The sequence below is a fragment of the Chenopodium album genome, chromosome 6 (genome assembly GCF_948465745.1).
Source record: "Chenopodium album chromosome 6, dcCheAlbu1.1, whole genome shotgun sequence".
NCBI classification, from domain to species: domain Eukaryota; kingdom Viridiplantae; phylum Streptophyta; class Magnoliopsida; order Caryophyllales; family Amaranthaceae; genus Chenopodium; species Chenopodium album.
In genome coordinates this window covers 24,546,409-24,573,720 of record NC_137839.1, presented here as the reverse complement: position 1 = coordinate 24,573,720, position 27,312 = coordinate 24,546,409, and the positions used below count along the sequence as shown (strand labels likewise).

Genomic DNA, 27,312 nt, shown 5'->3' with positions numbered 1-27,312 from the left:
CTAATCATTTGATGAAGTTCACGTAGAGTCGATTTGAACTCTACGTTACTCTCATATTGGGTAATGAAAGTCGAAACTACATCTTCCCATGTTGTTTTGAATTTCGGATCTAACCCATAGTACCACTCTCTCGCGGTTGGGTCTAAAGATAAAGGGAAATTCAAAGCATAAAGCTTAGGATCAACTCCCTTTAATTCCATGGTGCCAGTAAAACACATTAAGTGATTTTTTGGATTATTGGTCACCTTAAATATTGGCAAGTTCGTAGCTACAAACTTTTCTAGTAAAGTAAGTCATGAGGGTGGAGTAAACTTTTCTGCGTCGAAGTACTTGTTCCCCATGGAAGAACGAAGAACACGCTTCTCTAACGACTTTTCCTTGACAGATAATTGTTCCATCTTTTGTTGCAAGGCTAGAGCCTTGGAATTTTTCTTTTCATCTTTTTCAAGTTTCTTAATTCTTCTTTCCTCGGCCTCTTGAGCCTTTTCTTCTCTCAAGCGAGCAATCTCTTCCTGGAGTTGTTCGATGGTTGACATTGTTGTTGGACTAGGACTAGTTGTCGAGGGAAGGTGGTTTGAAAGAGGTGGATTACTTGATGGTAAACATAGAATACGAGCGCCCGGGAGTCTTCGCTCCCAAGCTTGAGAAACGGCCCTAAAGGAAGTACAAAAGGATAAGTAAATTAATACGCTTGTTGAGAAGAAAGGAAAAAAAGAAATGAAGTAAGATATATTCAAACGGATAACATCACCCTTCAACAATTCTATAATGAAGATATTGTTTGAACGAGTCAATTTGTTTTTTGAGAAATCAAATCGACTCGTAACAATGGGCGCGCACAAGAGATTAAGCTACGCGCGGCTTGCGCTGGTAGGGGTCGCGCAACTTATTAAGTTGCGCGTGCCACCTGCTCGTAGGATTTTTTTTTCAAGCGCTCTTTTTTTTTCATCGTTTTTTTTATGTTACCCTTCGAATATGACTCAAAATTACGAAGGGAAAAATTCATAATTGGGAACCTAAACCAAACTAAAAAATAGAAATAAGAAGACTTTCCTAACACGTTGCATATAGTCATAAGCACATAAAGCATGTCATAAACCAAGATTCACGTAATGCCATTCTAAGGTCAAAAAGGTTTGGGTGTCCAAATGTACCATATCTTAAGAAATGACGCATAAATCAATAACTCAACGTGTTAACTCATGGCATCGCCCTCCCAACATTTTGTTGGTGATATGGGCGGGATGATTGTTATTGATTTCGGGATAGAAGCCTATTGTTGGCGACTCCTAATCAATGAGCCAATCCCCAATGGTTAAAGTGTGCTATGCTTATGCATGATGCAATGTTGCTTGTTTGGTTTTTACTTTTGTGCAAAAGGAAGATATTATGCGTTCAAGTCTCGCTTTCTAACTAGAGAATATCCAAGTTAATTCTCGTTACAACCCATAGGCAACCTAGTTTTGGAAACCTTGGACCATAACCAAGAACTAATCATGTAAGGGGGTCCTTCCTTAGATGCTCATGGCCATTTAAAAGCCTAGGAATTTACACTTGTTGATGTGTAGTAGGATTTGAATTCCTGACTGTTTGGGGGACCTTGAATTAGAATTGATTCTATCATTACACTTTTATTTATTTATTTTTTATTTTTTTTATAAGAAACAAGTAGGAGTCGCCAATGAGTTTTAGGAAAACTCATAAACCTCGTTCATGCCTTTCTTCCATGTGGATTTCATGGATTAATTAGCATGAATCGTAAGTTTACCCATGCCCAAGTTGGTCTACATAAACCAGAAATGAGTTCGGGAGCGAGGGTACTAAAAATAACGTTCCCTTTAGGGGGAATCGCTATCCTAGCCCTAGTGCGGCCTCTACTAGCTCTTCCTTTTTTACTATTTCATCACCAAACAATATATGCAATGCGATACCTAAAACTAAGTTTGTTGATTTTATTTACACACGTTAATTCACGTAGGAATTACATTGCAACGTCGTTATTCTTTATTCAATCAATTTCTTGAAAAGAACAAGAAAATAAACAATATTTGTCTTGGCTTAAGTGACCAACCAACAATTAATTATCCAATTATAATCTTTATTTGACACAAGATACTACGTGGAATTAATTAATTAATTAGTCCTTTTAGGTGATTAAACAACACTAATTAATTCATTAAAGTTCTTTTAAACAAGAAAATAAATATGATTTATCTAAGTGCTCGGGAATTTACCACTTATCTTTGCTAGATCTCCGTTTAGAACACTTATGGACACCTTATTGTTTAAGAACCTCCACCGTAGTAACAAAATATCAAGGGGTGAGTGTTTAAGAAAAGAGGGGTTAAGTAGCACAAGTTCACAAGTATTCCGCCAGAGTTTTAGGTTATTTTTCTGTGTGTTTAAGCCTCGAATTAAGCCTCTAAATAGGGAATGGGTAGGATTAGGGTTTTGAGCATTCTGATTCAATAGGTGTCGCGCGCAACAGGATTAGTTGCGCGCGGCATCCCAGCGCAAGTGATTGGGTTGCGCTTCTATGGGCAACGCATCTGGGTGTCTTGCGCGCGGCTTATGGTAAGATTCGATTTTAAATTTTCGTAAAATTTTTAATCTTCCGTGAGCGCATCTCTAGAGGTTGTGTTGAGTGTCGCGCGCAACTGAATTAGTTGCGCGCGCCTGCCCAGCGCGAATGATTGAGATGCGCGCGGATTTTCCTTCTACAACATTAAAATTTAACCTAGGCGCTCCTAAATCCGTCATTATTGGGTTTTAAGCACGGGCTTAAGCCTAATATTGATCAATTTAGTTAATTGGATCTTGTTTAGCTTTGTTCTTTAGTTTGGGCTTGTTTTTTGTATTTTGTGGCTTAACCATTTATCCATAAGCATTCTCCACTTCAATCCAACACGAAGATGGTTTTATTTATTTTCATTTCACTTCCTGTCGGGACAAGAGGCCAAAAGTAGATGTCTACAGCCTGGCTGCGAGACCGTTTTTATATATTAGTAATATGATATGATATGATTTACTAGTTTTGTGCTATGTCAATGCCCAAATGGATGATAAAATTTTAAAATAAACTTTTTGGCAAAATGTTTATTAATACGGTCATGTAATTCTTTTTGATAATGCAGGATATTTAAACATACGATATTCTATCGCTTATAATTATATAATAATGTAATTTTTTTAGTTTTGTTTGTAAATAGATATCTATGTTATTAGTGACTTGAAACTATTGTTATTGATTTTAAATTATCTTTACTGAATAGAAATTATTTTTACCAAACCAAAATTATTTTTACTGATTGAAACTTAGTTTTACTTATTCTCTATTTTTGTAATTAAATTAATATATATTATAAATGGATCTTATTTTAAAGAACTTTCTGAAATGAATTTCACGATGGAAACAAATCCGGGCTATAGGATTTAATGTTATGATTAATTTTGTACATATCAAATATTAGAAGTACAATGATAATAAAACTCTATACAACATTTTTAACTTACAAAATCTATCTAACAGACGCTTACTTAGCATCATATGTGTTATAATAATACCTATTTGTTGCCTATGTGCCGAAATTTGGCGAGAAAATGGAAGGTCAAGTGTCATTGTCTCGCGACTGGCTCCGAGACCTGTTTTATGTATTAAGGATATGCAATATGATATTAGATTATAGATAGATTTGTTTTTAAAGTAGTACGTAATATTAGTTTTCTTTTATCCTTCCATCTCTCAAAACTATTTTCACACACCAAATCTTGTTTCAATTATTTGGAATTTTTTTTTAGGAATTTTGACTTTTACCACCTCCAAAAAACGACGTATTTGCTTTTATCACCTACATAATTTAAAGTATTATTTAACCACCACATAAAAAAAAATTTTGGTTTTTCCCACCAAAACCAACTTCGGAGATGAAAAGTGATGTGGGGTCCACTTCTTTTTGTTTTGTTTTTTTTTTTTTTTGTTTTTTTTTTTTTTTTATATATATTTCCCTCCAAATTAAATGCTAAAAACGTGGTTTCCCTCTTTTTCTTTATTTTCTCACCTTCCCTATTTAATTGCTTTCACTTTCTCACCTTCCTCCCATTAGATTTTCTGAAATTTTCATCTCTCTCCTCTCATTCTTCTTCTCTATGTAAAAGTGGAACCCTAAATTTAACACAATTATCATTCCCTAACCCTAATTATAATCAATTTCAATTTAAAAAAACCCCAAATTAATTGATACTAACATGAACCCTAGTTATTTAACTCTGAAATTGGGGCTTAATTCATAAGTCATATAAACAATTCCAAGGATATAAAACAATTGGAAGATAATCACAACAGGAATTGCGAAAATATACCCAATAATTCATGGTATTTCCGAAGTAAGTGAAATGCGTACCATGGTATAAAATCTCGGCCGAGTTGATGCGTCGCGGCCGTGTTGTAACGGAATTCAAAACCACCGTTACGATATTTAGCGTTTCATCACGGAGTACTAAAAACAGCGCGACATATACCGCCACAAACGAATTTTAACCGCGACATCCGTATCTTGAACGAATTGTCCGCATTCGCAATTTCAAAAAGTTCAATGAGTATTTATGGTTTTTTCTTAAAACTTTTTTAGAGCTAATATTCCCCGTGTTTCCCGCAAAGAGTCTAATTTTTGTTTTTGTTGTAAATTTTCACAGATAAAAGAAGAGGAGGAAAGCAATCAATTCTGCAACAACCTTTTATTTCCACGCTTAAGTAAAGGAAAAAAAAAACAAGAAAAGCAAGAAAACTTACTGTTTTCAGATCTAAGAAAACTAGAGTCGGGGATAGAACATTGCCGCCGGCCGACGAACATACCATCACCGATTACTTAGCTTCGGGTCTTGACTCTTGAGGTTGAAGATGAGCTTTAAGTAATTTTTAAGAGAGAGAAAAATGGGTTTTAATTGAGTACTTGAGTGGGAATTTAGGAATTTGAAGAAAAATAGAGCACTACTTGGGAGTTGGGAGTAGTCTGGGTCTCTAGGACTCTTGGGAGTTGGGAGTGAGCTGTAAAGCACTACTCAAAGTCTTAAACTCTTAAAATCTCAAGCAGTCAACCGTACTGTAAGTTGTAGCTTGTAGATGTTAAATTTTTTTTTTTTTATTTATAATTAAATTGTTAGATAAGGATTAAGATTGTTGTATCATATAATTATTATATGTAGTATTAGTGTATTACTTTAAGAAAGGTGTTTGACAATTATATGTAGAATTGTGGACTTTTATAGTTGTATCTTTTAAGAAATTGTTTAGGAAATTTTGTTACGTTAATATTTTTTTAATTATTGCATTAGACTAGTAGTATAAAGTATAAACTATAAAGTACTAAACAATTATACATGCTTGAACATTGGTAATTCATTTACTTGTGCATAATATTTTTTTAATTATTGTATTAACTAGTAATATAAACTTATCAAGTGCTAAACAATTATACATGCGTGAACATTGGTAATTCATTTACTTGTGCATAATATTTTTTTAATTATTGCATTAGAGTAACAATGTATCACGTAAATAAGTAAATTAAAGTTAAAATAATTTGTCACTAATTTTTTTACAAAACAAAAGATTTGATTGTAGTTTGGTGTTTTACTTATTTGCAAAAGGTTGATTTTATCTAATGGCTCCAAGAGATGAAGATATTGGTTGGAGTTTTGGTGAACCCGTTGATGGAAGTAAGCGTAAAATAAGATGCAAATTTTGTCACAAAATAATTAATGGGGGTATAACAAGATTAAAGCAACATTTAGCTCATAAAACTGGTGATGTAGCGGCATGTGAGAAAGTGTCCATGGAAGTTAAAAGAGACATGATGGGGCTTCTAATGGAGTTTAAAGATAAAAAAAAAGGAAAAAAAATCAAATGGATAGAGAATTTGAAGAAAATTTAATCAAATCAATGAATCGTCCAATCGATGATGATGAGGAGGAAGATCTTGAATTGGCATATGCAATGCGACAAAGTAGAGAGCAACATGAGTTTGAATATTATCATCCAAGAAATAACTACTATCATGAAGGAGGTAGTAGTGGTATTCCCTCACGATTGAACCGATCATCATCTGTTCACGAAGTTGGAGTTGGGAGAGGAAGAGGGAGAAACATACCAATTGAAGTACCATCAAATGCAGCTGCAAGATTAAGGGCACGTGAGATTGAATTGGAAAAGGATTGTCAAAATAAAAAACAAACAAAAATTAACACTTCATTTATGAAGAAGGAAAAAAAGTCAATCATTAAAGCATTTGGTAATTTTATGATTGATACTAATTTACCATTTAAGGCAATCGAGTCCCCTTACACTAATCCACTGATGGATACTATACGAGAGTGTCCAGATGTTCGAGCTCCTTCGGCTTATGAATTAGCTCAGGTACAATTAATTTATTATGTGAATTAACACATTTTATTATTTGCTATTAAAATTATTTCTTTAGCGTAACTCTTAACATTGAAATTATTTATTGTTATGTTATTAGGTATATCTACCAGAAGAATGTAAAGAGATGAAGAATTACATCAAATCCTTTGAATCGGTGTGGAATGAAAGAGGTGTAACAATAATGTGTGATGGTTGGTCAGGGCCAATAAACATGCACATTATAAACTTTCTTGTGTACTCAGTTCGTGGCACTGTTTTTCACAAATCAATTGATGCCACAGATGTGTATTGTAGAGACACAAATTACTACTATAGTTTGATGGAGAAGGTAGTACAAGAGATAGGGGAAGAGAAAGTTGTTCAAATCGTGACAGATAATGAAGCTTCAGTCAAAGCTGTAAGAAAGAAACTAATGAAAAGATTCCCACATTTGTACTGGATAGCTTGTGCAGCTCATTGTTTAGATCTTCTTTTGGAAGATATTGGGAAGAAAAGTTCAATAAAATCTGTTATAGAAAGAGCAAGAAAAGTCTCCCAATTCATCTACAAGTATAAATGGGCAGTTGATTATATGAAGAAATTTACTGGGGGTAGAGATCTGACACGACCAGGAATCACACGATTTGCAACGCAATTCATAATGTTGGAAAGTGTTGTGAGACATAAGACTGCCTTGCAAGATATGTTTGATTCTAATACTTGGGTGACTTCAAGATTCGGTCAAATGAATGACGCATTAGCTGTGGAAGTTCGTGAAACGTTGTCTAAACATCCTTCCACTGAAGTTGCCAAATTTTGGGAAAAGGCTGATGAAATAATAAAAATACAAGAGCCCATCATAAAAGTATTGAAGCTTGTTGATGGAGATCTAAAACCAACAGTGGGTTTTATATATGAGGCAATGGAGCGTTGTAAGCTGGCAATTCAAAAGAATTGTACATATTACAAGAATTGTTGGAAGATGATAGACAAAAGATGGAATTGCCAATTACATACGGATTTACATGCAGCAAGTAACATTTATAATATTTATGATTCTTTCAATGTACTTATATTTATGTTAAAAATAAATACTTATAATTACTGTATATGTTTGTCATGTTCAAGGATGTTTCTTAAACCCTCAATACATGTACGGAGAAAATGACATTGGAAATGACGATGAGTTGTTAGTAGGGGTGAGAAAAGTAATCACCAGACTTGAAAGAGATCCAGATAATGAAATCAGAGCAACCCAACAAGTAATTTATTATTTATTAAATTTAAAAAAAAAACATTTGTAAGATTACTTTTAAACATTTACATACATTAAAATATGTGGAAAATCACATATTTACATGTATCGGGATAAGGCTGAAAGTTTTGGCAATAGCTCGGCACAAAGGGCAATACATCAAATGGACCCAGCTATATATTTAAACATCAAATTTAATTACAATACATGATTTATTAAAATAATTTTAATAAATAACATTACATAATACATACAAATAATGTTTGCATCTATGTGGTGGATGACGTATGGAGATAGCGCACCCGAATTAAGGAAAATTGTTGTGCGAGTATTAAGTCAAACCACATCATCATCAAACTGCGAGAGAAACTGGAGCATGTGGAGTTTAGTTCATACTAAAACGAGAAATCGATTGAAGTATGGTAGGCTCCATCAAATCGTCTACCTTCGATACAACATGAAGTTAAAATTGAGACATATGAGGAGGCATGGTGCCGATGAGCTGAAAACCACTTATGATCCAATTAATTTAGATTACATATTTGATGTTGACGATCCTTTAAACGAATGGTTGGAGGAATCAGGATCTCCACTTTTTGAAGGAGATGATCTCAGTTGGTTAGATGATGATGATGGCAGAGAAGGTGGCGACGAAGGTGGTGGAAGTCAAACTGGCAACACTGCTCGAGGTTCCTCTAATCATCAAACCTTTGAGCAAAGTCGGCAAAGTGCTGGTAACAAACAATCTGCTTTGACACCACCAAGTAGCGACGATGGAGATGATGGAAATGGTGGAAATTAATTTATCTCTTCTTACTCATCGAGGAAATCAAGTGGGCGCTATCAACTTCCACAATCAATGGTTAATCCTCCAAACTCTAAATTTGAAAATAATTACTCACAAGGATTTCAAAGTCGTACAAGAGAAAGACAACCTTCAATTGAACCTATTGATAGTGATGCATCATGGAATGGATTATCCACAAATGTTTTTCCATCTGAATCAGTAACTTCCAACCCCCAGGATTACAACTATCATGATCCTTTTTCATCATATCCTCAATCTACAATAGGTATGCCATATCCAGGAGCGAGTGGGAGTGGATTTGGCTACCAAGAACCACAACTTGACCCTTTCAATCAAGAAGGTCTTCATATTGTCAACCATGGCACCTTGAATTATGGTGGTGTGCACTATCATCAACCTACATATTATTGTCGTAGTAGCGGTAACTCTAGTCAAAATGAGTCCACGTGGATGGATGGTGCGGGATCATAATTTTTCGGGGAAACTGGAAGAAATAATAATGATGGAGATGCCCAACAAGATGCTCCACGCCACTCATTTTGGTATTAAGAATTTCATATGTATTATTTGTAGAATTTATGGCTTACGCATCATTTCAGTAGCATGGTTTGTTGTATTTAACTAATTAAACAAACGAATTTTTTTCTTTGCTAACTAAGTTATGTGGTTATTATTAATGTCATTTAAATAATAATAATTTAATTTTCTTAATAAAATTAATTAAAAATACAGAATAATATGTTTAAAGATAAAAAAAAATACGTAAAAATTAATACAAAATTAATAAATACATTTACCGATTATTATGATATACAAATAATTTAAAAAATGGCTTTAAATATATGAATTACTTTTATAATCACAATTATAAATGATATTTATTACTAATATACATATTTCGGGCTTCAAATTGGTAAAAAAACACCCTTAAAATGCTCTAAAATTAAAATTCTGCCAAGACGACCGATACCTAGTCCGTTACGGGCATAACAATACCGATACCGCGCTACCGCGACCGCGACCGCATTTTTATTCTATGATGCGTACCTTGTTCAATTTTCTCTAACTGTTGACTTTGTTAAACGAGCACAAATTTGGAACAATTGGATGTTATGATTATTGTAGACATCTACTTTTGGCCTCCTGTCCCGACAGGAAGTGCAATGACGATAAATAAAACCATCTTCATGTTGGATCAAAGTGAAGAATGCTTATGGATAACTGGTTAAGCCACAAAACACAAAAGACTAGCCCAAATTAAAGAAAAAGCTAATACAAAGGTCCAATTGACTAAACCTGATCATAATTAGGCTTAAGCCCGTGCTTAAACCCTAATAATGACGGATTTAGGAGCGCCTAGGTTAAAACTTAGTGCTGCAGCATTAAAAACCGCGCGCATCTCACAAAGTCGCGCTGGGCTGCCGCGCACAACTAATTCGATTGCGTGCGACACCCAGCGCAACTTTCAGAGTTGCGCTGTGGAAGATTCAGAATTATTCGGAATTATAAGGAAAATATAAAATCGAATCTTACCATAAAGCCGCGCGCAAGACATTTAGTTGCGCAGCACATAGCAGCGCAACTCTATAACTTGCGCTGGGTTGCCGCGCGCAACTCTCTTTGTTGCACGCGATACCCACTGCAGCAGAATGCTCTAAACCCTAAACCTAATCATTCCCTATAAATACGAGCTTAAAACGAGGCTTTAACAGACATAAATTAACCTAAAACTCTGGCGAAATAACTTGTGAACTTGTGCAACCTAGCCCTCTTGCCCTAAACACTCACCCTTTCGATACTTTGTTACTACGGTGTAGGTTCCCCAACAAGAAGGTGTCCATAAGTGTTCTAAACGGAGATCTAGCAAAGAGAAGTGGTAAATTCCCGAGCACTTAGTTAAATCACCTTCTTTTTCTTGTTTAAAAGGACTTTAATTAATTAATCAGTGTTGTTTTATCACCTTTAAAATAATTAATTAATAAATTCCACATAGTATCTTGCATTAAATAAAGATTAGAATTGAATTAAAATAATTATTGGTTGATCACTTAAGCCAAGACAAATCTTGTTTATTTTCTTGTTCTTTTATGAATATTATTAAATAAGAATAACGACTTTGCAATGTAATTCCTACATGAATTAATGTTTGTAAATAAAATCAACTAACATAGTTTTAGGTATCGCGTTGCATATATTGTTTGGTGATGAAATTGTAAAAAAGGAAGAGCTAATAGAAGCCGTACTAGGGCTAGGATGACGATTCCCCTCTAAAAGAACATTATCCTAGTACCCTCGCTCCCGAACTCATTTATGGTTTGTAGACCAATTATGGCATGGGTAAACTTATGATTTGTGCTAATTATTCCATGAACTCCACGTGGAAGAAAGGCATGAACGAGGTTTATGAGTTTTTCCCAAAACTCATTGGCGACTCCTACTTGTTTCTTACAAAATATCGTGATGATAGAATCAATTCTAATTCAAGGTCCCCCAAACAGTCAGGAATTCAAATCCTACTACACCCTAACAAGTGTAAAGTCCTAGGCTTTTAAGTAGCCAAGGGCATTTAAGGAGAGTACCCCTTACGATGGGATCACCCTCCTTACAGTGGCGACTTTGTTGGGGACTTAAAGGTTACATGATTAATTCATAGTTATGGTCAAAGGTATCCAACACTAGGTTGCCTATGGGTTGTAACGAGAATTAACTTGGATAATCTCTAGTTAGAGAGCGAGACTTGAACGCATAATATCTTCCTTTTGCACAAAAGTAAAAACCAAACAAGCAACATTGCATCATGCATAAGCATAGCACCCTTAAACCATTGGGGATTGGCTCATTAACTAGGGGTCGCCAACACTAGGAGTCTATCCCGAAATCAATAACAATCATCCCACCCATATCACCAACAAAATGTTGGGAGGGCGATGTCATGGGTCAACACGTTGAGTGATTGATTTATGCATCGTTTCTTAAGGTATAGTACCTTTGGACACCCAAGCCTTTTTTGACCTTAGAACGACATTGCGTGAATCTTGGCTTTTGACATGCTTATGTGATTATATGACTATGTGCAACGTGTTAGGATAGTCTTCTTTTTCTTTTTTAGTTTGGTCTTGGTTCCCAATTACGAAGTTGTCCCTTCATGATTTAGCGTCATATTCAAAGGATAACATAAAAAAAGGGTCAAGTAAAAAAATCAAATAAAAAAAACGCTCGGATTAAAAAATATATATATATATATTACGAACAGGTGGCGCGCGCAACTCAAGAAGTTGCGCGACCCCTCCCAGCGCAAGTGATTTTGTTTTGCGCGACAGCCGCGCGCAACTGAGTTACTTGCGCGCGCCCACTGGATGAGTCAGTTTTGATTTCTCAAAAAACAAGTTGACTCGTCCGAACAATATCTTCATTGAAGAATTGTTAAGGGCGATGTTATCCGTTTGAATATATTTTGCGTCTTTTTCTTTTTTTTCCTTTCAAAAGAAAGTGTATCGATTTACTTATCCTTTCGTACTCCTTTAGGGCCGGTTTTCAAGCTTGGGAAAGAGGACCCCTGGGCACTCGCATTCTACGTTTACCACCCAAAGATCAACCCCTTTTCAAACCACTTTCCTTCGATAACTAATTCTATTCCAACAACAATGAAAAACCGTCGAAGAACTTCAACAAGAGATTCTTCGTATGAGAGAGGAAAAGGCTCAAGAGGCCGAGGAGAGAAGAATTAAGAAGATGGAAAATGCTGAAAAGAAAAAGTTGAAGCGTTAGCCTTACAAGAAAATATGTAGCAATTATCCATCAAAGAAAATTCGTTGGAGAAGCTAGTTCTTCGTTCTACAATGGGGAATAAGTACTTTGACGCAGAAAAGTTTGCTCCTCCCCCCGGACTTGCTTTACCAGAAAAGTTTGTAGCTACGAACTTGCCAATATTTAAGGTGACCAATAATCCACAAAATCATTTAATGTGTTTTACTGGCACTATGGCACTAAAGGGAGTTGATCCTAAGCTTTATGCTTTGACTTTCCCTTTATCACTAGACCCCCCCCCCCCCCCCCGCGAGAGAGTGGTACTACGGGCTAGATCCAAAATTTAAAGCGAGATGGGTAGATGTAGTTTCGGCTTTCATTACCCAATACGAGAGTAACGTAGAGTTCAAGTCAACTTCACGTGAACTCGAGATGCTTAAGCAAGGCGGCGATGAAGGTTTCCTTGCTTTCTATGGTAGATGGCGAGAAAAGGCGACCCACTTTGCCCAAAGGCCTCCTGAACTCGAGTTTATACAAAAATTCATTGACAACTGTCATGAAAAGTACAACAAACATCTACGTTACCTTGGTCTAGATACTTTTCAAAAGGTCTTTTTTGTACCTACTAGGATTGAAGATGATCTTGCTAAATAAAAAGAAAACAAACCTCATTATCATCATCAACCTAAGAATAACTACAAGAAGGGGAATGATAATGCATCATCCTTTATCGACGTATTTGCGACTTCCACGCAATACAATAACATAAATCGATATGATGATCCTAGAAAAAGATGGACAAAAGAGAGAAAATTTACTCCATTTCCTGTAAGCTATAAAGAATTGTTAGAAAAATTAAATGAAAAAGGCTTACTTGCGCCAACAGGGCCAACACCACCCACTCCACCAGAAAGGAGGTTTCCTCAATGGAATGGTAGTGCTTATTGTGCAGGGGCAACAAATGAAGTATGTGGATTATGGGACGACGAATTTCAAGACTTATATGTCTCTAAGTATGCCGCCGTCCCACCTCCATCTTGTTTGCAAAATGAAACAAATGGAGCGCTTGATTCGGATCATTTCTTGGGGAAATCGCAAGATTTATCGAATCTCTCCTTGGATGAACAATGGCATCAATCACAATTCATGGAGCATCTTGAAATGGAGGCACATCCAAAGCCTTTAGAAGAAAGTTGGTTTGTGAGTCCTACAACTAATCCAAACGAGATAGATCATCTAACTCATTCTGGGCGAGTTTATCAAGCACCACCACCACCAAATGGATCTTCGACCACACAAAATCAAACTCAAGGTCAAATGCAAAATACAATACCAACTCCACTTGACGTGGAAGATCCATTGGTTAAACAACTTTGCCAATCCAAGGAGAATGTTAGCATTTGGGAACTCCTAAGTACTTCTAAGATTTTAGGAATTCTCTCATGAACGCTCTAACGGCTTTGTCTGTAAGCACATACACAACCCCTCAGGACCTCGTTGCTTGATTACTAGCGAGAAATCCGACAAGTCAATCGTTTTCACTAATGATGATTTGCTTTTAAAAGACATTACCCACAACAATGTGTTATACTTAACTGTGGGATGCAAGGGATACAATATCCCTCTAACTTTGGTAAACAATGGGTCGGCTTTTAACGTATGCCCATTACGAACGGCAAAATACTTAGGCCTAAATCTAGAAAAAGATTTCCAATCAACAAAACAAAGCATAAGGTCCTATGACAATTCGAGAAGATCGGTGTGTGGAACTGTTAAGCTACCAATTACCACAACCCAGTTTAAAAGATGGTTGAATTCCATGTTATGGAAATAAAATCTACATTTAACCTTTTACCTAGACAGCCTTGGATACATGAGCTTAGTGCAATACCATCCTCACTTCATCAAATGATTTGGTTGAACTATCAAGGGCTTCCTATGACTATACATGCTTCTCCACTCAAAATAGCAATAAATGATCAATCACTCTTAGAAATAAACCATGATAATGATGAAGAGGACATTTGGGGATTTGCCGTGGAGCCAATCTTCACAACTGAAATGGAAGAAGACTTGGAAGAACCATTCAAGCTTGATCCATATTCCACTCGGATAGTAAACAATATCTTGCTCAAGAGTAGTTACTTTCCTGGGATGCCTTTGGGAATAGGAATGAAGAAATCTCTCTTACTTCCTATCCCAAAGAAAAGCTTCTCCTTTGGATTGGAATATAAACCAACAAAAGAAGAATTGGAGTCTCATGATGCAAAAAACAAAGCACGTAGAGACAATAATAAGAAAGGGATAATCACTTTACTCCCATCCTATCAACAAACCCTTAATGCACAATTCATTAGGGAAGGAGAAGATTACCCATGCTGCGTCTTTCCGGAACCCTTAGTTTTGGAAGGAATCAAGAAGCCTGGATTTGAAATATTTCATGATTGCTACTTCTTGGCTGACGATCTTAGTATCGTTAAATCAAAACACCCAACTCTAGGGTGCTATGATGGGAAAGCATTTAACTTGCTATTTGGACTAGAGGAAAATCATGTCGCAACAATGATCAATTAAAACGCCATTCAAGATGAAGCTTTTGACCCAACCTCGTTGATCACCCCCTTCAAACCAAACTTTTGAGCATGGATGGATGAAATCTTTCAAATGGATCAATCACAAAGGCGATAAACAGGAAATCGTCACAGGCGAAGGGAAGATGTTTGAAGGATCAAACGATGAATTTATTGTAGACTCTAAGGAAGCTGAAAATCTAGGCCTTGTGGCCATTACCGAGTCTTGATTTTCTAGTTCTAAGGACGAAGATCCCAAAAAGGATTCTTCTCTTGATGTACTCTCTTTTGATTTTAATAATATGAGCTCTATTTCCAAGTATATGCCTTCTCTTGCATCTTTTGAATGCTATAATAATCAATTTAATGAAGATGATAACATTAATAAATTGGTTGAACTAATGAATGAACGAGAACAAAAGAACCCTATCGTTGAAGAAACTAAAATAGTTAATATAGGAACTAATGAAAATAAGAGAGAATTCAAAATTGGCTTAACTCTAAATCCAAAAGAGCAATCGACCCTCATATCGACGCTCATAGAATTCGAAGACGTGTTCGCTTGGTCATACAAGGACATGCCTGGAATAGATAGGGAAATCGAGGAACATACCATTCCCTTGAACCTTACTTCTAAATCAGTAAAACAAAAACTTCGACGAATGAAACCTGATGTCGCATTAAAAATAAAAGAAGAAGAACAAAAACAGTTGGACGCCGGTTTTATTCGCGTATGTAATTACCCAGAATGGGTAGCAAACATCGTTCCAGTCCCTAAAAATGATGGATGAGTTCGTATGTGTGTCGACTTTAGGGATCTTAATAAAGCTAGCCCTAAAGACAATTTTCCCCTACCACATATTGATATATTGGTAGATAACACGGCTAAACATGCGGTGTTATCCTTTATGGATGGATACGCAGGTTACAACCAAATTTTAATGGCAAAAGAAGATGAGGAAAAGACATGTTTTATTACCGCTTGGGGTACGTATTGCTACACAGTCATGCCATTTGGTTTAAAAAATGCAGGAGCTACGTACCAAAAAACGGCTACGACTCTCTTGCATGATATGATGCATAAAGAAATAGAAGTGTATGTGGATGATATGATTGTGAAGTCCAAAGATAGAATGGGACATATAAAAGCTTTACGTAAATTTTTCACTCGCATAAAAGAATATAAAATGCGATTGAATCCACAAAAATGCGTCTTCGGAGTAACTTCTGGTAAGTTGCTCGGATACGTAGTAAGCACACATGGCATCGAGATCGATCCCTCTAAAATAAAGGCAATTGTTGACATGCCTCCTCCTCAAATAGAAAAAAAAATTAGGGGATTCCTTGGCAAATTACAATACATTAGTCGATTTATCAACAAATTGACTATGACTTGTGAGCCAATATTTAAAAAATTGAAAAAAGAGGAGAAACATGAATGGGATGATCAATGCCAAAAGGCCTTTTCGAAAATCAAAGATTATCTCAAAAGTTCATCAATTTTAGCACCACCAGTACCCAAACTACCTCTTAGGCTATACATTATAGTTACAGACACATCCATAGGGGCCATGTTAGCACAAGAGGTAGAAAAAGTCAAACGTGCAATATATTATATAAGCAAAAATACGAAACAAAATATAGCACCTTGGAAAAGACAAGCCTAGAATTAGTGTGGGCAACCCAAAAGTTATGACATTATATGTTACCACACACCACTCATGTGATTTCTCGACAAAATCCGATAAAGTATTTGTTTGAACAACCACCCATACAAGGAAGGATATCTAAGTGGTTGGTGATGTTGGCTGAATTTAAATTAAAATATATTCCTGAAAAATCAATGAAAGGAAAAGTAATTTTCGACTTTTTGGCACAACATCCAATTCAAACAAGTCGTGCAGAAACTACTCATCTTCCGGGTGAAGAGATTCTCATGACACCAGATGACAAATGGGTAATGTACTTTGACGGTGCGTCCAATCAAAAAGGATGTGGCGTAGGAGTGTTACTCATAAGTCCAAAGGGAGCACATACTCCAATATCTGTTAAATTAGACTTTGAGGTTACTAATAATGCTGCAGAATGTGAAGCGTGCATTATTGGATTAGAAGCAGCAGATAGCATAACTGTGCAAAAATTAGAGGTATATGGAGACTCCAGTTTGATTATAAATCATATATTAAAAAATGGAAACAATGATATTATACCAAGCACACCTAGAGCAACTCATCGAGCATTTTAAACATATTGATTTTAAATATCTCCCAAGGGATGATAATCAATTTGCCGATACGCTAGCAAAATTAGCCTCAATGATCAACATTCCAGATTACTTAAATATGATGCCATTATGCATTGATAAAAGAGAAGAACCAGCGTATTGCAACGCAATAGAGGAAATAAATGACATTGAAGGAGACAATCCTTGGTATGATCATATCCTCCAATATATTACTCATGGCACATATCCTGAAAATACTTCATCAAAAGACCAACGAGCCTTACGAACACTTGCGGCCCAATATGGTCTAATAAATGGTCAATTATGCAAAAAAGGACCTAATGGTCAAGGCTTACTATGTATAGGCCAATCGGAAGCCACACACCTTATGGAAAATACTCACAAAGGTGTTTGTGGACCTCATATGAATGGTAAAATGCTTTCAAAAATAATTTCACGACAAGGGTACTATTGGTCCATTATGGAATATGATTGCACACAATATGTTAAAAAATGCCCACAGTGCCAAATGTTCGCTAATTTACAACACCTTCCACCATTCGAACTATACAATCTCACTTCCCCTTGGCCTTTTTCGACTTGGAGAATTGACATAATTGGAAAAGTCTCTCCAACAGGATAAGGAGGGCACAAGTATGTATTAGTTGCCATTGATTACTTTACTAAGTGGATTGAGGCTGCTTCTTACGTGAATATCACTTCTAAACATGTCACAAAGTTTCTTGAACGAAACATATTTTGTCTCGTTATAAAGTAAAATATCATCACTCATCCCCATACAGACCTCAAAATGAATAGAGCGGTAGAGTCGACCAATAAAAATATAACAGTCATCAGTTAGAAAATGGCAGAAAATTACAAAGACTGGTCGAATAAACTACACTTCGCATTATGGGGTTATAGAACGTCTATACGGACATCAATAGGAGTAACTTCATACTCCTTATTTTTCGGAATGGATGCAGTTCAACCAGTCGAACTGGAAATACCATCCCTACGCATCGTACTTGAAAGTAAGCTACCGGAAGCTGAATGGGTAAGAGCGAGGTATGAAGAGCTTTTATTCCTCGATGAACGACGATTAAGAGCTTTGCATCATGTACAAGACAACCAAAGGAGCAATGCGCGTCATTTTAATAAAGGGTAAAACCCAGAAATATAAAAGAAGGTGACGTTGTACTAAAGGAGGTTAGGGGTCCACCAACCGATCCAAGAGGGAAATTCAAACCTAATTGGATAGGTCCCTACCGCGTAATTGAAATCCTATTAGGAGGAGCCGTCAGATTAATGGATATTGGAGGAGATGAAATTCGCCAATTAATAAACATTGATCGCCTTAAGAAATATGACATATGAAATCCGGATAAAACTCGTTCACTCATACAACCATTTTTAATTAAGCATTCAATTGAAAGATTCTAAGTGTTAGGCAGTTTACCGAATAACACGGTAAAATACATAACACTTGGGGGGGTAAGTTAGAAATAAAAAACCATTCTAAGTGTTCAAATTTTTTCGAACATCACGACAAAATCTTCACACTTAGGGGGGTAACAATAAGATTTTTTTAAATAAAATTTTTTCGAGACACTCGTAGCACAGGTGTCGCGCGTAACTGGAATAGTTGTGCGCGGATGTAATGCGCAACTGATTTTGTTGCGCGCGACAGGCTCGCGCAACTCCAGAAGTTGCGCGTGCCACCTAATGACGAACTACGAACCCGAATTTTTGCGTTTGAATGAAGTTTCAATTTTTACTTACGGTAAAATAAGGGTGTTTCTTAAATATAACATATATACTCGGAAAATAAAATTAAACTTTGATTTAATTCTTTTAAACAAGGTTTGATTAATTTTTCATTTAATTTCTATCTAAGAGATTAAAGAAAAATAAAACAATATACATAAAAAAATTAGAACTACGCAAAGACCTGATTTCGTAATGCGAATACGTAGGAAATCTTTATGATTCGGTCATATCAAAATATAAAAATATAAAGCTCATTTTATTTCATTCAAAAATTTAAAAGAGAGACATTTTGTAACTAGATAGTAAACGAAAAAAAAACATAGTAGTGATTACACTTTATTCGGAAAAAAAAACTAATGATAAAATTGTGTAACACTCTAAGGTTTTACTATGTCCTCGATTGTCACAGAAGAGGGAGGAGTAGTTTTCATCGCAGCATTTTCAGAAACCTTGGAGCTTTTGCCTACACTCTTCTTTTTCACCCAAACATTGTTTTTCAATTTTGGGATTGGGGCCTTTGCAACCTATTTTCCTTTCCCTTTGACTATTGGAGCTTTCTTGCGAGTATTTGGTGAAGGTTCTTTGATTTTTACACCTTGTTGCGCGGGTTTGGAGGGAGCTTTTCTTTTTGTTTCTTTTGAACGAGCCTTAGGGGATGAGAAGTCTAACTTTCTTCTCACTCCTTTGTTTTGGCCACTAGAATTGGTTGAATGCATCAAAGGCTTAGGTGGATTGCGAGCGGTGGCGGCTTGAAGATGAGATCGAGCCTTGTTTAATTCATCCTTATCTGTCGCATTCATCCAAGCCTTGTAAAAGGAAGATAATGTGCTACTTGCGGGAGGATTTTGTATTACCCACTTAGGAAGACTTGACCAATATTCCATCCGACGAGCAATCTTTTCAAGTTTAAAGGTCACATCTTTAGGGGAATCACAATCTTGCGGAGGAATAAATTGCCTCATCCCTTATTGTCTCATCACCCTACAAGGAAAAATATAAGTAGTACTAGATAGGCCTAAAAGCCTAATGTAAGGGCAATTGAGACTATTCCCAATCATACTATTTATGTTCCACCAAGGAATCACAAACCGTATGTTAGGAACTCCATGACAGAAAAACGACGACCATTCCTCTTCATTCTTATGCTTATAAAGGATTCGACGTCTAGGGAATGTCTTTACTCCATTAGCCTCAAGGTTTTGAGGCTGATCAACAATTTGCAAACGATCCATGAGCCAAATCAAAAAAAATATATAGTTTGCGATTTATTACACAAGCAGGTGGTGCGCGCAACTAAACCAGTTGCGCGCACCCTCCGCGCGCAACTCAGAAGATTGCGCTGATAAATGCCGAAAAAAAAACGTACGTGTAATAGGAGTGGACTTCCCGTGAAACAGTTTTTGTTAGGATCTCCTCTAAGGGGATTCAAGCACAAAATGGTTTCCGCCAAAACCAAAGGAGCGGGTGAATGACATCCCTCTATTTCCTCTACTATGGACACCATCGAATAATCTCTGTATTCTTTGCCTATCCTAAGTAAACAATTAACAACAAGACAATAACATAAAGCACGAATTTAAAAGCGTTGCTTAGTCATGTTGTCACGAGGGGCGACGAAGTGTTCAATAAATTGAATTAAGTTCACGCCTTCTTCAGCTCCTATGTTGGTCATATCATTGTCGGACAAACCAATAAATCTTTGGAATATATGTTTGGGATCTGACAAGGTAGGCGAATAAGTCACAGGGAGAGTGTTTATAGGGAAACCTAGCAAGGCCTAGAACTCACCAGGAAGGGGGACAATTTCGTCCCCTCTAAACAAGAAAAGATGGTGGTTAGAATCCCAATGGTTGACTGCATCATGAAGAAAATCAAAGTTAACCACTAGTTGCATATAATTCAATATAGGGTCTAAGTGGTAAATTTTGAAAGCTAGTTTGTCCTTGGTTGAAAGGGAAGTGACCCATTGCTTCAAACGTTGTTCAAAGGTCTTCACCATTGTTCAAATAAAAAAAGAGAGAATAAGATTTTAGAGAGGTTAATTCTTTTTAATTTCTTAGGTTACTAAGCGAATGAATGCGAGATGATCAAAAGCCTACACGAACCACGTTTAAATAGACCCAAGAGGGGACGATTTTCGGCAAATTCGGCTTAAAGGAAAGTTCACTGACAGGTGGCGCGTGCAACTCCTTAGTTGCGCGCGACACCTCACGCGCAACAGAATTACATGCGCGCGACAGCCGCGCGCAACTCACGCAGTTGCGCGCGACTCCCCTGACGCAACATGTAAGTTGGGTTAATTTCCGTATTTCGGCTCATATAATGATGTAATCTTCACGAGATCTTAAGACGAATCATACGCTTGCCTTTTAACACTTTGTGTCCCTTTTCTTGCCTACTTTCTTATTTTCATTTTCTTTTCTTTTATTATTATTTTCTTTTTTCCTCAGTTTTTTTCCTACTTTCTTTTTCTTTTTCTTTTTACTTTCCTACTTCTTTATTTTCTTTTTTTATTTTTTTTTCTTTTTTTTTTCCTTCTTCTTTTTCGAGTTTGTTTATTTTTCAAGGGGGGGAAGTCGGGAACCCTTTCCCTCCCTCGAAAATTTTTCGCATTAATGTACACATGGAAACAAAATAATAATAATAATAATAATAATAATAATAATAATAATAATAATAATAATAATAATAATAATAATAATAATAATAATAATAATAATAATAATAATAATAATAATAATAATAATAATAATAATAATAATAATAATAATAATAATAATAATAATAATAATAATAATAATGATATATATACAAATGTGTCGTATATACAAAAAAAAATTACAAAAAATATATATACATAAGTTTCCTATATATATATGTGTGTGTGTGTGTGTGTGTGTGTGTGTGTGTGTGTGTGTGTGTGTGTGTGTGTGTGTGTGTGTGTGTGTGTGTGTGTGTGTGTACAAGAGGAATCAAGGTGCTCAGCGACTACTAGACGGTTTCTTCACATCCTGCAAAATCCAAAACGAAGATTATTACATGAAATGTAATAACTTCGTTGCAAAGAAAAAAGAAATAAAACTTACCGCGATCATCCGATGATCACGGCATGTCAAAGTCACGATGGCTCTCCGATAAGCAGCTCGGAAGCACGTAAAGTCCTCACCATGTCGTTCACGGTCTCTCGCGGAACCTGTTCCAAGAATACAAGGACAGTTAGTAAACAAATGTATATGAAACAAAAGATAAATAGAGATATTTAAGTACATATACATAAAAGACATACCAACTCAACCGTCTCATGTACGAACGGTATCCCCTCATCATCCTCGCCGCTGGAAGGTTCTCACTAATTACCGATTCGACAGCATCGGTATACGTGATCTCCGCTGTAGGACGTACCCAACCACCTAGCTTGACCCGCTAAAAATACATATGACAAAAAACGATAAAAGGGTCAAAATTCCGAAAAATAATTAGAAACACGAAAAAAGAATTAAGAAACTAACCGGAACAAAGGCCGAAAAAGGATTCAGCCTTGATGCTATAAGAGCCGGATAAGAAGCATCCGGCAGCACTAGCTGCTCCGCTAGATAACCAAGGATCGCCTGAGCTCGATCCTCGGTAGACAGCAGGTCCAGACGCAGCATCCGGAACGGGGGATCCGCAGGAACCAAAGGCTCCTCGGTCGAAAGCTGCCAGAGAACACGCTCACCTAAAAACGAAGCGTCGGTCCTCTGGAACACCGAAACTCCCGTATAGAGGGCCCGGAAACGGCAAAAAACCATGCCATACCGGATAGCCTCAGGGACTCCGACGATCAAACTCCAAGGACGGAGATCGATCTATAAAACAGAACCACATGAAAAATCGTTAGAAAATAAATAAAATCAAAAACGAAAAGAGAACATGTAGTTTAGAATACTCACCGACGTACAAGTTGCCGAAAGAACCCTCTTGCGAAAGTCACAGGCAGAAGTAGCTCGTCTCCTATTAATCTCGACCAATCGATAGCCGATAGGAAAATAAGTAGCCCCAAGCACCCTGGGGGCTAAGAAAGGCCGGTACGAGTATCCCAAGCCTAAAATCGAGAAAAGATAAGCCTAAAGGAAAAAACGAAAGTAATAACCGAAAAAAGCTTAAAACACGTACCTCAAGGATACAACCATGCCATGTAAGCGAGATCCGAGGCACCTCAGTAGCTGCCGCGAAATCCATGACCCGGGTCGCCTTGCCCATAGCCGTAAGCATACGGGCATACGACACCTCCGTCCAACTCAGGTCACCTACTTGCCCCAAATCGCTAAGGCAAATAAGTAACCTAATGGCGTAACTCTCTCCTCGATCACTCAAGATGGTGATGGAAAGAACGTGGGCAATGTATATCCGAGCCAGTTGCTCAGGTGTACACTGCCGGTCAAGCTCGTCAGCCGACAACTCGTCGGCAAGAACCGAGTACGCACAAGATTGCGCGTACACGTGAAGGGCCGACGCAAGACGGTCCCCCACAAGGTCGCGCAATCTCTCGTCTAACCCCTTAACAAGCTCTATAACTAAAGGCTCTCCTCTGAAAGGAAAACCCGTAATCATAGAAAAATCGAAAGGGGTAACCGTCTTCTCTCCCCATGGAAAGTGTTGGTGGAATCCCACCAAAACTCCATCAATCCACAGAGGAAAGCTGACGAAGCAGACTGGCTCGATAAATCCCGAAGAGCCGCCAGTTGGGAGTTAATCCCAGAAAGTGCTATAATCTCCTTTGCCACCTCGGGCAAACTCTCAAAACGGGCTCGCAGGTCACCAGAGCCATACAAACAAATGCTAGGCTCACTCTAAATGAAAGAATAAAAATAAAAAAACGGTTATGGTTTAAAAAGAAGAAGAAACAAAAGAAAAGAGAAAGAAGTGAAAGCGCAGGAAACTCACGATGCCGCGCCACCCTCGGATCGAAAAGTGGTGGTTAGGGTCCCACTTAAGGACCCTAGGGTCCCAGTTGGGAAGAGCCTCCTAAACCACCTAAACAAGTCTTTTTACTCCTAATTAATTATTATAATCTAAATTATCTAAGTAACCAATATTTATAATTGAGTATGAAACTAAACTACAAAGAATATGAATAGGGAGAAAACAATATATAAAAGGATCTAGGGCATAGGTTCACCAATAAATAATACTCCAGGGTAAAACATAGTAATCAATCATTGACATTGCATAAATAACACGATTAACAGGCTCTCGCAATTTATTAATCAACATAGATCTAACAGGCTCTCGCAATTTATTAATCAACATAGATCGAACAGGCTCTCGCAATTTACTAGATCTAAGTTCTTATTGAAAATAGCCTTTAATATCAAACTAACATCTGCTCGATTCATCAATTTAATATTGCTATACTTTTACAAGCCGCAATTGTAAAACATTAAAACAATCCAATAAGAAATTATCATGCAATACCAATAATCAATAATAGTCAATCATCAATGCATCAATTAACCAGATTGTAAAGGGCTCTCGCTACGTATTACAATCACACAATTAATTTACCGGTATTAAATCTCATCTCTCGAATCTTGACTTAACCATTTATAAATTAACTTGCCTATTGAAACTAGACTTAAACATTAATTCTCATCTCTCGATTCTTGAATCAATATTGTCAAACTCATGCATAAAAGATAGGCCTAATCTAGTCACAGAACATTAAATCAATCAATAGGAAATTAATCTAGCATTGATAATCAACAACAATAATTTACCCCTTCATATTATTTATTAGATCCCCATAAACCCTAGAAATTAAACTTCTCACAAATCATCATGACTAAACTAATCAAATAAATAAATAAAAGCATAATCAAGGGAGTAAATAAAATAACTGAAATTTAAGGGGAAGAAATTGTTACCAAAAAGTAATCTGGAATTAATAGAAGAATTAAGGACAAAAGTTTAGAGAAAGAATTCTAAGAGAATAATTAAGAGAGTAAAGAAAGAGTAAAGAGGAGAAGAAGAAGAGAAGAAGAAGAGATCCTAAAAACGTATTACGGAGGAGTATTTATACTCCGTACAAAAATCCTAAGCTAAAACAAATTAAAACTACGTTAAACATCAACTAATAAAACATGCGCCCGATCGGGCTCGCCTTTTTTTACTCTTAATACTAATCTCGCGCCCGGCCGGGCGCGTCACCGGGTGCCAGCCTAAGCTTCCCCCGCCCGGTCGAGCGCGCCTCCGAGCGCCAGCCTCTTTGGCCGGGCGGCGCATTTGGGCCGCTATTTGGACTTCGATTGGGCCCCAATTCTTCGGGCCAATCTGGGTTTCCTCTTTGGATCTTGAATACTCGGTCCAAATGCCCCGGTATCACCTATACCGAGCCCTGAATCACCGCTTTGATGGCTCTAACAGGCTCTGGGCTATAAACTCTGGTCGTGCTTCTCCAATGCTCGTGATTGCTCCAAAATATCTCGGGAAAATACTCCAAAAGCATAAATCCCTGCAAAAGTCAACCAAATCTACGAAAACACTAGAAAACACCAATTAGTAATAAAAGTGGCTCTAAAGAGCCAAAAACACTACTAATTATGACCAAGGGACGGGGGTAAAATAATATATAAAATAGACACATCAAACTCCCCCAAGCCAAAACTTTGCTTGTCCCTAAGCAAAAATCTCATCAATGAATCAATAAATATGCTTCACCCCAAAAAGTAAAAATCAAGCACAAACGATCCAAGGTAAATCAAATAAACATGCTTCAAAGTCAACCAATCAAATCCATCCAATTACCTTTCTTCCCCAACAATTGTCAAATAGAGCAAACCACAAGAGCATATAGAATTCAAGACTAGTGCTCACACACTCAACTCTCATTTTTGTGGCGAGTAAAAGATGTACTCAATCGCTCTCCATCCAACCCCTTTATGTGAACAATGCCCTCCCAACTCACACTCTCGTGTGTATAACAATGAACGCTCAACCTACTAGCCGACTCGAATATAAACAACTTTTAAACTCATCAAAACAAAAATATGATCAAGAACAAATTACTTCTCAAACCCCACCCAAATTGTGCAAATAATGTGCACACTACAAACTCCCTCACCTCACTCACTAATAGCTCCCCCAAGCCAAGCTTGGGACTAGTAACCAATGGGGAAAAATAGGCTTGTAATGCGGCTGATAACCAACAAAAGGTCAAGGCAACAACATGGGTAGCAAGAAGGGAACAAATGTATCTACAATCATCTGGAGGCTACCTAAAAGAACAAATGCCTTCGTCCTCCACAATGTGCATAATAATGAATCATATAAATATTATTAATAGTAGCAAACCAATACTCAAATTCATTGACATACCAGGAATTATGGAACTATCACACATTCCTTACCTAATCAACTAGTCAAGCACTATATTCACAAAAAGTTGGACAAAATTGACGCATGTTAAGGTTTCAAGACAATCAAACATCAAATCATGATCAACTAATCCACAATGCTTATCATCAAATACCAGGAATCAAAATAATTTTTCTCAAGTAAGGGGCACAGGGAAGAATAATTTATAATTCATTGGAACGTATTTTTAAATTTTTTTATTTTTCAAATTTTTTTGTATTTTTATATATAAGAAAGCAATAAAAACTACACTAGGAAAGCAAGAAATCTAACCTAAGAAAGCACACCAAAAATAAAAGAAAAGAGAAAAAGAAAAATACCAAACCAAAATCTCCCCCAAGCCAGAATCAGACAATGTCCTCATTGGCTCGGAAACTAGCCCAGCATAGCTAGTCCTCATCATCCTCGTCCATCGAGCCGAAGCCCGCACCTCCACTGCCACCTGCACCACCTGCACCAGAAGAGCTACCACCAAAATAGTCAGCGTGAAAAGTCCCCCCCGCCGGTCCCCCGAAAGGAATGTCCTACCCGTACCCGAAGAAAGAAGAATAGTCAGTGTAAATACCTCGGGCAGTGGGATCCCTATCGTATCCCTAGGGTGGTGGCTAAAACCAGTCAGGGTGAATAGCGACGTCGGGAATGTTGCCCCGACGAGCATAATCATCGTACATAGGGTAAATAGCTCTACCCTGGTTCCTCTCTAGATACTCTAACCTCTGGTCTAAGGAGCCTACCATCCTCCTAAGGTTAGTATGTGAATGCTCGATACGTCCTAGGGCCTGACCTATACTCTGAAGATCCCAAACTGGGTCAGAGTCAACATGAGGGATGGAATGGGACATACGAGGTGGAGAGAAAGCCACCTCGGGCTGAGGCTCGGGTGGTGGAACTGGTGGTGGCTGCCCCCTAGCGTTGGCAACTAAAGCATCGTAAGTCTAAGAAAGTTGCCCTGGGGGAAAGGCGGTCAAGTCTAGACTAGGTAAGGGAAAAATGGGCAAAGGTTGCTCGTTCCCAGTCCGAATACACCAAAAGGGTGTTTGCTCGCTATCCGGTCTAACCCACCCCACATCCTCAAAATACCTAGCAGTCATGTAGGTATCTGGTCCACAGTTAGTCAGCTGGTGGGGTCCGTCTACTACAAAACCG

The 27,312-nt window shown here is 37.2% G+C and overlaps 1 protein-coding gene across 1 annotated transcript; it reads left to right on the top strand.

Moving 5' to 3' along the window:
* Nucleotides 1-5,938: 5,938 nt before the first annotated feature.
* LOC145636823 (uncharacterized) lies at nucleotides 5,939-8,457 on the top strand. Its single transcript, XM_081688365.1, has 5 exons — nucleotides 5,939-6,184; nucleotides 6,323-6,412; nucleotides 6,519-7,434; nucleotides 7,529-7,662; nucleotides 8,119-8,457. The coding sequence occupies exons 1-5, from the start codon at nucleotides 5,939-5,941 to the stop codon at nucleotides 8,455-8,457; spliced, it is 1,725 nt and encodes a 574-aa protein (XP_081544491.1).
* The last annotated feature ends 18,855 nt before the right edge of the window (nucleotides 8,458-27,312 follow it).

Bases quoted from the DNA above. Each gene is read 5' to 3' on its own strand.
- LOC145636823 (XM_081688365.1), top strand. From the start codon at position 5,939: ATGAATCGTCCAATCGATGATGATGAGGAGGAAGATCTTGAATTGGCA. The intron at 6,185-6,322 runs GCACGTGAGATT...TTACCATTTAAG, and splicing joins ATGCAGCTGCAAGATTAAGG to GCAATCGAGTCCCCTTACAC. The intron at 7,663-8,118 runs GTAATTTATTAT...TACAACATGAAG, and splicing joins AAATCAGAGCAACCCAACAA to TTAAAATTGAGACATATGAG.